A 10,531-nucleotide genomic window follows, 5' to 3' on the forward strand; every position below is an offset into this window, starting at 1 on the left:
ATACAATAAAATACCCCCATTTTAAACAGTTCTACCCGTTCTGATAAATGTACATAGTTGTGCAACCACCACCATAATTAAGTTTTAGGATACAGAAGACGATGGAAGAAAAGACCAGAGTGGAGGGTCCCCAGACTTTCTGGGGTTTTTTTTATTTGTCTGCGCCGGGTCTTAGTTGCGGCACACGGGATCCCCGTTGCCATGTGCGGGATCTTTCAGTTGCGGCATGAGGGATCTAGTTCCCTGCATTGGGAGCGCGGAGTTTTAACCACTGGACCACCAGGGAAGTCCCTCTCCAGGCTTCCTTACAAATACCTTTTCTATTTGTTCATTATGTAAGCAATACACATTCCTTGAGCAGACACGATTTTAAAAAATAAGCAAAAAATTAGACAAATGTATTTCCAGCCTTTTGCGGACATAGTTAACAAATATGGAATCATTTTGTGTATATAGCTTTATAGTCTGCTTTTTAAAAAACTTAACACGTCTGTCTGCCCAGGACAAGAAAAAAAAAAAATTCTACAGCACTTTTTATGACCATAAGGCATTCTGTTGTATGGCTGTCCCATGAGAGAGGCAGAGGAAATCCTAGGACAGTGAAGAAAGACTTTAGGACCACATCCCCAGTCCAGTTTGGGGAGCATCCTGCCAAAAATCCCATGTGCCTTCTGCAGACAGCCCCCACCCCTGGCTCAGGCAGCCACTGATCTGCTTCCTGTGCCTGTAAGTTTTGCCTTTTCTAGAATTTCATAGAAAAGAAAGCACATATATGTAGTCCTTTGTGTCTGGCTTCTTTCACTGAGCGTAAGACGTTGAGACGTGTCCGTGTTATTTCTTTCATCAGTAATCCCTTCTTTTTAGTTGCGAGCAGCCGTCCCTAGGATGGTTGTACCAAAACTTGTTTATTCATTTACCAGCTGACGGGCATTTGGCTATTCCAAATGAAGCTGCTATGAGCATTCACATACAAGATTCATGCGGACATGTGTTTGCAATTCTCTTGGATAGATACGTAGGGGGATTTCCAGGTCATATGGTAAGTGTCTATGTACTTTTAAGAAACCGCCAAACTGATCCCCAGAGCGGCCGAACCATTCTGCCTTCCCCCCAGCAGCGTGTGCAGGTTCCAGCTTCCCCACACCCTCACCAGAGCTTGCTATTGTCAGTCTTCTAAACTGTGTCTGCTCGGCAGAGGTGTGGTTTTACCGTGTGTGTCCCTAATGAGCAGTGACATGGAGCATCTTCTGAGGTGCCTGTTGATGGTGATGTCTGCTTCTGTGATGTGTTTGTTTAGATTCTTTCTAGACAGCCCCCCTTTTTGGTTAGTCTCCTGTTTTATTACCTCGTGATCAGAGAATGGGGCCCATATGGTTTCCACTTTTGGAATTTGATATTCTTTGTGGCCTAGAACATCAAGTTTTACAAATGTTTGATGGGAAGTTGAAATGAGTCTTGGGTTGACAGGAGGGGGCAGAAACCCAATTCATACTAGCTTGGACCACCAGAGGGATGTCCCAACTAGGAAGGCCCCGGTGGATACTCTGGGTTTGTCCCAGGTTTCTCTCTATTTTTCTCTATTTCTCATTCTCTCCTTCTTAGCCTGCCTTTCTCTGTGTGCTGGCTTCAGTGTCTCTCAGTAGAAACGCTTACCAAGGGGCGCGGGGGAAGGGCATGACAAACATCCCTCCAATTTAGCCACCTCAGAGGAAGCAAGACCCTCCCGCAGGGTCCTTAGGTGAAAGCCGGGGGAGGGCTGTAACTGCCCCAACTTGAGTCACGGCCATCCCCAAGCCAGGAGCTGCATAAGCTCCCAGGATGCATGTCCAGCCCCACAGCCAACGCACACCCAACCACACGGAGAGAGTGAGGGTTGGCACCCCAAAGGGAGGTGGGTGCTCTCCCCAGAACCAGGGCTAGGGAGCCAAGCATACAGATACATCCTGCCAGGGAAACAAGATGCTCCATCAAGACATCAAAAGTACCAGGGTCTGGTCCTCTGAGGCCTCACCCTTTCATGCCCGCTGGGTCTGTGATTTCTCAGAAGGATATCTGAGAGTCTCAGCGGCAACTGTTCTCTCCTTAATTATTCTAGTTGTGATACTTACCACTTGCTGCTTTTTTTTTTTTTTTTGGCTATGCCGGGTCTTAGTTGCGGCACGAAGAATCTTTGTCGCCGCGTGCGGGATCTTTAGTTGCAGCATGCAATCTCCTAGTTGCAGCATGTGGGATCTAGTTCCCTTACCAGGGAACGAACCCCGGCCTCCTACACTGGGAGCACAGAGCCTTAGCCACTGGACCACCAGGGAAGTCCTGCTACTTGTTGCATTTTAATGCTACCTCTCCTGCGTTAAAATTCATGAAAAGAAAAACTTGACGGGCTGTAACTTATTAAGATGCAACAGCTTTCTTTGTTCTGGTGCACAATTTTTTAATGATTTTTAAAAAATTAAGCCAGCACCTCTTCACTTTTCTTCCCTCTCATAATTTCTACCTCTTACTCAAAAAGTCTGTCCTTCTCGAGTCTGCCCCCTCCCACCCCTGCCACCCTGCCACCCAGCCACCCAACTGTCCGAATGTGAGCATCTGAGTTCAGAAATGCTGACTATAAGCATAATGTGTACTCATCGCAGAAATCTTGGAAAATATAGACAAGTATAAGAAGCATCAAAAAACTAACTTTAATCTCACATAAAGTATTTTTATTATTTCTCTCCACTCGTTTTTTAGATGCATCTATATAGATATTTTTATAATATTGAGACCACACTGCATCTGTTTATTTAATCTGCATTTTTTAATCTAACATTACACATGGTTTCCACCATGTCATTTAAAAAGATCTCCTAAAACTTGTATTTTAAGGATCATAGAGAATCTCCTTGGATGAGCACAGCACACTCCATTTAAGTCAGCTGCCCGCTGTGCTGGACATTGAGCTATTTCCAATTTAATGATAAGCTCTACTGCAGTGAACAAATCAGGACATAAATAAATCTTTCTGTACATCTCTGATTTTTTTTTCCTTAGGCAAATGGATAACAGAAGGGCATGACTGATGTTAAGGATCTGAAATCGCATTAGCAAATTACTTTCCAGAAACAATGAAGCCATTTGCATTCCCACCCACGGCGCATGAGGGCTGGTTTCACATAGTCACCCAACTTTTACCAGGGCCTTCTAAATTGATTTTTAATTTAATTGAGGACTTGAGGGGTTAAAATCACTAATATGCTCTTTCCTGGGATGAATTTGCCCCATGCCTACCTTCAAATTATTAATTTTTATGGCTAAGGCTGGGGTTACAGTTCTGTGCCAGGTGGTGTGGTGGATTTAGGGACGTACCAATTCCATTCCCACCCTTGAGGGTTTATACCCTGATGGGAAGGAATTTAAATCAAGAAACAATTAAAGAACAATACACAAATTAAATAAACCAAGAAACCCTCATGTACTCGCAGGAGGTCATCAAGCTGAAAAGGCCTGAATGAGCCTGTGAAAGTGAGAGGGAGGTTGTGTACACCTGGGGAATGCGGGAAGTTGGGGTAATTCTTTCCGTGGACATTTTGGCAATTCATGTCAGAGTCATAAAAATGTTTGAATGTTTTCATGGGATTTTTCAAACCAGAAAGAGTGATAAACTTTGATCAGAAGGAATCATGCTACAAGTAAATGGGCTGGGCTGCAGGCTGGCGTGTACTGTCACCCCATACACATTGTCCCTAGTACATACTGTCCCCTTGTACATGCTGTCCCCTGGTACACACTGCCCCTGGGTCATGCCATCCCCTGGTACACAGTGCCCCATGGTGAATAGTCCCCTGGTACATACTATCCCTGGTACACACCGTCCCCTGGTACACACTGCACCTGCCATCCTTTTGCAGGTCCCATGGCAGTACATAAACTGCTCATACCACTGTCTCAGCCATGGACCCTGTATCTGGTCTTTGTCTCCTCCACGTGAGGATGAGGATGAGGTTGATATGTGCCCCACATGTAGTGAAAGCATCAGAAGTCAGCTCCAATCTGCTGCTGCCTCTCCGGCAGGTGGTCTGAGGCAAACTCCACCAAGCCCCTGGATGAGCCCTGGCCTCTAAGTCTCTCCTGCCGCAGCGCCACTGTACCCAAGTCCTTCCCTGGCCATCTTTACCTTTGAGTGGCAGGAAGTACCTTCTTCATTCATTCAACAAGTTTTTGAGTGTCTTTTGTGCCTGAGCCCTCTCTACACAGTGGGGCCACAGCAGTGAACTAGCCAGACCTTGAATTGTGAGTCCTCCTACCTTGTTCTTTTTGAGATTGTCTTTTTTTTTTTAGTATTTATTTATTTACTTTTGGCTGCATCCAGTCTTAGTTGTGGCACACGGGCCACAACTTGCAGTATGCGGGCTTCTCTCTAGCTGTGGTGCGCAGGCTCCAGAGCATGCGGGCTCAGTAGTTATGGCTCACGGGCTCAGTTGCCCTGCGGCATGTGGGATCTTAGTTCCCCGACCAGGGATCGAACCAGTGTCTCCTGCATTGCAAGACAGATTCTTAACCACTGGACCACAGGGGAAGTCCCTTGAGATTGTCTTGATGATTCCAGGTCCTTTTAGAATTAGCTTGTCAATTTCTTTTTTTTTAAGTATGCTGAGATTTTGATTGCGAGTGTGTTAAATCCTTAGATCGAGTTGGGGATGTTGACATCTTAAAAATAGCAAATCTTCCAGCTTATAAACAGTCTTTCTTTTGGCCACGCATAACGGCTTAAGGGATCTTATTTCCCTGACCAAGGATCAAACCCGCACCCTCAGCAGGGAAAGCTCAGAGTCCTAACCACTGGACCGCCAGGGAATTCCCAACAAACAGTCTTTTTTATTTAAATCTTCTTTAATATTTCTCCACAATAAAAAAATCAGAATATACTGAGGGGAGACTAGGGCCTGAATATTTTTATTATAGAAAATTTTTATAAAATTTGAGTTTTAAAAAACACATTAAACTATAACAAAGATCAAAGTAATCCATGAGCTTAAAAGCTAGATAACTCAGGAAACAGTATTTTATATAAATTTATACATGCACAAGGTAAAAATTTTCAAATATTCACAAGGTCATAAACTGATCATTAAAAACCTCTTCAGAGACTTCCCTGGTGGTCCAGTGGTAAAGAATCCACCTTTCAATGCAGGGGACGCAGATTCAATCCCTGGTCAGGGAACTAAGATCCCACATGCCGCAGGGCAACTAAGCCCGAGTGCCACAACTACTGAGCCTGAGTGCTGCAAACTACAGAGTCCACACGCCCTGGAGCCTGCAAACCACAACTAGAGAAGAGAAAACCCGCACGCCACAACAAGAGAGAAGCCCGCACGCCACAGCGAAAGATCCTGCATGCCTCAACAAAGATCCCACGTGCCACAACTAAGACCCAACACAGCCAAAAATAATTAAATAAATAAATAATAAATCTTAAAAAAAAAAAAAACCTCTTCACTGCCCCCCAAAAATAACCACTGTTATGCATGTCTTAAGTATCCTCTCAAAAGATTTGTATACATGCACCAACACACAAATTCCTTTTGGTTACACAACAGAAGTAATATCATATATATTTGTAGAGGGCTAAATAATGGCCCCCACATAGACATGTCCAAGTCCTAACCCCCAGTACCTGTGAACGTGACCTTATTTGGAAATAGGGTCTTTGCAGATGTGATTAAGTTAAGGATGTCAAGATAAGAGCATCCTGCACTTAGGGTGGGCCCTACAACCAATGACTGGACTTATAAGATTTAAAATGTCTTTACAAGAGAAAGGAGAGGGAGGTTTGAGACACAGAGAGACAGAAGAGAGACAGGGAAGGAGTCCATGTGAAGATAGAGGAGGAGAATGGAATGGTCTCTCTGCCAAGGGATGCTAAGGATTGCAGGCAACCACCTGCAGAAGCTAATAGCAGCAAGAAAGGATTTTCCCCCAGAGCCTTCAAAGGGAGCTTGGCCCTGCTGACACCTTGATTTCAGACTTCTGGCCCTCAGAACCTTGAGACAATAAATTTCTATTAAGTCATCAAGCTTGTGGTAGCTTATATGGCAGCTCTAGGAAACTCATACAATATTGTTCCATGCTTAGATTTTTCACATAATAACATACTACCTTGGAGATCTTATGTGTCCACCTGGCTGGGTTATTGCCGCCAGTTGCTCAAACAAACACTAGGTGTTTCTGCAACAGTATTTTGTAGATGTGACTAACATCTACAATCCGTTGACTAGAGGTAAAGGAGATTTTCCTGGATAATTTGTGTGGGTCTCATCCAATCAGTTGAAAGACCTTAAGAAGAGAACTGAGGTTTCCCTGAGGAAGAAGAAATCTTGCCTGTGAACATGAATTCCAGCCTGCCCTTCCTGACGGCCTGCCTTAAGATTTCCAATTTGCCAGGCAGCCCACAATGGCATAAGCCAATTCCCTGCAATACATCTCTTTAGGTATTGGCATTTCTGTATCGGTGTTCCTCTGGAGGATTCTACCTGATAAAATCCACCCCCCAAATGAGGCCGTGGGCCCTGCTCTGTTGTCACTGCTGGCTGGGGTCCCTGCCAGCCCTGTTCCTGACTCTTACAGGGTAGCCTAACACAGTGCCAGGCCAAAAGAGCCACTAAAAAATATTTGCTGTGTGCATGGTCTCATGACCACCTCTGAACCCAAAATTCACCTTGCGAATTCCTATCTGGATGCGCCCTCACTATCTTGTCCAACTCTGTCTACTGAAGTCGTGGGTACATTGATGTGCCATTCATTCTGGGACACGTGCTCCCATCAGCAGCATTCACACTAAGACATGAGACTCTAAAAAGCAGCGACTGCAGGATGCAACTTGTACTAAACCCCAAGAAATATGAAATGGTGATGTCGATAGCAGCCCCTTTCACTTACATAGCCAGGACGTGTATAATAGAAGATTTCAGCCCCAAAGAGGAATATTCTATGAAAATACCTCAAAAGACAGTGGTCACCACTGTCATCTCAAATAACTGGGAGTTATTTCAGATGCTCACAGAACCTGTGAGGACATGCCCAGCCAAAGGAGCCGGGCTCCAGCACCTGGCCGTGCATTGTGATTAGATTAACAGCATTTCAACCAGTGTTTTGTTTCTGCAGTCATCATGGACACTTCTGCTGCAGGCCTGCATCCCTCTCACAGTCAAGAGAACAGAAAAACTTGATTTTTTTAAACAAATGTTACTCTTTGCAGCAAGAGCTAAACATTGGAACAACTCACCGTCTGTCAATCAGGATCTATTTATATAAACTACCATACATCAACTACAGAATATCATGGAGAGATTCAAAGGAGCAAGGTAGGTCTATCCACTTGTTGGGGAGCAATCTTCGAGCCATACAACTAAGAGGAAAAAAAGCAGCAGGCAGAACAGCCTTAGTGCACTACCATTTGTGTGACCAGAAGAAACCAGCGGGAGGGTGCACCAGGAGGAAACGCTCCACGCATCCTTGCTGGTTCAGGCACAGAAAGGCCCCGGAAGAAAACCTAGGAAGGGGTTGAGTTTGTTGCTTCCAGAGTGGAGAACTAGACTGCTGGGGACAGGAGGGGAGGGAGTTTTTTCAGTATCCGTCTGAACCTTTTGGCACCCGGGGCATGTCCCACTCTCCTTGCTCAGTTAAGAGCCACAAAGGCCTATGGTGATGGAGAAGCAGAGCTGGAGGCTGGGGGGCTGGCAAGGTGCTGCCCGGCATGAGCAGGGGCCCAGCCTTGGACATGTCAAACTAGACATTCCCGCCGTCCTCTGGACCACCCTGTACTCACCTGCAAAGCGGAATTTTCACGGTGCCTTTTGGTTCTAACATTCCTTGCCTCCAAATGCAGTTCCTCTGATTATCACTGAGATTTTTGCCAACAAGAAGCAGGAAAATGACTTTTTAAAAGAAAATGTGTCCTTTGGACTTATCTTCGTACTATCTCACCAAAGCAGCAGGATTAAAGAGGGTAATGAAAATCTCTTGTTTCATGTGACCTGAGCGACAGACATTTCTTTGTTTGGGTTCTTTTAGACAAGAAGTAACCCAGCAAATGAAGGGAGTGAACAAGAGCATGCATTTGATTCACAGGGGGATTTGCAACCCAGTTCTCAGGTCCATCAATCCTGAAACCCCTGGGTTTATCGATGGTGCCCAAAGGATTTATAGAGGATGCTCAAGATCGCCTTTAGCATCCAGGGAGAACAATTAGCAAACTCACGATGTGTATTTGTTTACTGCTTTGAATCCCCAAGCTAATTATTGGTTTTTAAATAAGGACTTCACCCTAAATTTTAAAACTTTGTTAAGTGTAACTTATTGTTAAATTTGAGAAAATAATGTATGATATTTCAGACTCGAAAATTGCACTCGTAAAATCATTTTTACACTCTAACAATCCCGCACCAGGCAAAGGTTTGAAAAAAAGCAGATGTGGGATGTGTAACAGACGTGACTAATTTCTGTTAGAATACCACTGAAACCAGCTAAGCATCAAATACTTTCAGAAATGCCCTAGATGGACTTATACCTCCCAGAGTTGCTGAGAATTCGGGGACAGAGGCAACCCCATCTACCTGGGGTGGGAGTCTAAATCAATGCTGACCCCTGGGGGACACTTTGGCAATAGCCAACAAAAAAAAAAGTAGACCCATTGCCCTTCAATACAGCATCAGTACAATACATGCTGTTCCAGAGATGTGCCAGCACCTTGCACATGCAAAGATAAAGATATTCAACCAGGGAATTCCCTGGCAGTCCAGTGGTTAGCACTCCGCGCTTTCATGGCAGAGGGCCCAGGTTCGATCCCTGGTCTGGGAATTAAGATCCCACAAGCCACACGGTGCAGCCAAAAAAAAAAAAGATGTTCGACCCGTCAGAATGGTCATCCTCAAAAACTCTACAAATAGGGACTTCCCCGGTGGCGCAGCGGTTAAGAATCCGCCTGCCAATCCCTGGTCCGGGAAGATCCCACATGCCACAAAGCAACTAAGCCCGTGAGCTGCAACTACTGAGCTTGCGTGCTGCAACTACCGGAGCCCACGCGCCTAGAGCCTGTGCTCTGCAACAAGAGAAGCCACGGCAATGAAAAGACCGCACACCGCAACGAAGAGTAGCCCCCGCTCGCCGCAACTAGAGAAAGCCCACGTGCAGCAACGAAGACCAAACATAGCCAAAACAAAAAGAGTCTACAAATAATAAATGCTGGAAAGAGTGTGGAGAAGAAGGAACCCTCCTACACTGTTGCTGGGAACGTAAAATGGTGCAGCCACTATGGACAACAGTATGGAGGTTCCTTAAAAAACTAAAAATAGAGTTACCATGTGACCCAGCAATCCCACTACTGGGCATATATCCGGAGAAAACTCTAATTCAAAAACATACATGTATCCCAATGTTCATAGCAGCACTATTTACAATAGCCAAGACATGGAAGCAACCTGAATGTCCATCGACAGAGGAACAGATAAAGAAGATGTGGTTTATATACACAATGGAATATTACTCAGCCGTAAAAAAGAAGGAAATAATGCCATCTGCAGCAACAAGGATGGACCTAGAGATTATCATACTAAGTGAAGTAAGTCATATAGAGAAAGACAAATATCGTATGATATCACTTATATGTGGAATCTAAGAAAATAATATAATGAACTTATTTACAAAACAGAAGAGACTCACAAACATAGAAAACAAACTTATGGTTACCAAAGGGGAAAAGGGGGTCAGGGATAAATTAGAAGTTTGGGATTAGCAGATACAAACTACTCTATATAAAATAGATAAACAACAAGGTCTTACTGTATAGCCCAGGGAACTATATTCAATAAATATTCAATAAATATTGTAATAAACTATAATGGAAAAGAATCTGAAAAAGAATGTATTTATATATATGTGTGTGTATATATACATATATGTATAAAGGAGTCACTTTGCTGTATACCAGAAACTAACACAACATCAAAAATCAACTATACTCCAATTAAGAAAAAAAATAAAGATGTTCGTCACTGCACTGTTTCTAATAGTAAGAAATTGGAATCATGGACTGATATGATTGCAAAATTAATAAACGACACTCTTTAAAATAAAAGCCTTCTACAACAGAGGTCTCTCATAGGGGACTGTGGTCTGGTCTCCAAAGCAACATCGCAAAGGAGTTGGTTAATTGTCGTTCCCTACCTCCTACAACAGCGTTCCTTAACCTCCCCAGCCCCCAGGATCCAAGGGGGGTCCAGTCTATGCATATGCATATGGCAAGGGGCCATGCAATAGGCTAGGCGGCCTGGGGCAGGCCTCGTGCAGCCCTTGAGGGCCTACTGTGTGCAGGCTGCCTCACTACTTCCAGACGTAGCCTGCCCGCCCCCACCAGGCACAAGTGGGGAATGGCAGGAACAGGCTCCACAGCCTCAGGACTTGAAGCAATTTACGATTCCTTGCCCTCATCTGTAAAATGAGGGCTGGGACACGCTGCCCTTTGTAAGAAGTGTTCTAAACAGTGTGAGCTGCAGAC

General features: G+C 44.5%; 1 protein-coding gene across 1 annotated transcript in view; it reads left to right on the forward strand.

Moving 5' to 3' along the window:
* The first annotated feature begins 7,683 nt into the window (after positions 1-7,683).
* Positions 7,684-10,531, forward strand: part of CBX2 (chromobox 2) — a 15,501-nt gene continuing 12,653 nt past the window's right edge. The window contains exon 1 of the mRNA XM_024760626.1: positions 7,684-7,825. Coding sequence (XP_024616394.1) covers positions 7,684-7,825 — 142 coding nt within the window. The remainder of the gene's footprint in view (positions 7,826-10,531) is intronic.

Source organism: Neophocaena asiaeorientalis, unplaced genomic scaffold, assembly GCF_003031525.2.
Source record: "Neophocaena asiaeorientalis asiaeorientalis breed wild unplaced genomic scaffold, Neophocaena_asiaeorientalis_V1.1 scaffold30, whole genome shotgun sequence".
Lineage (NCBI taxonomy): Eukaryota > Metazoa > Chordata > Mammalia > Artiodactyla > Phocoenidae > Neophocaena > Neophocaena asiaeorientalis.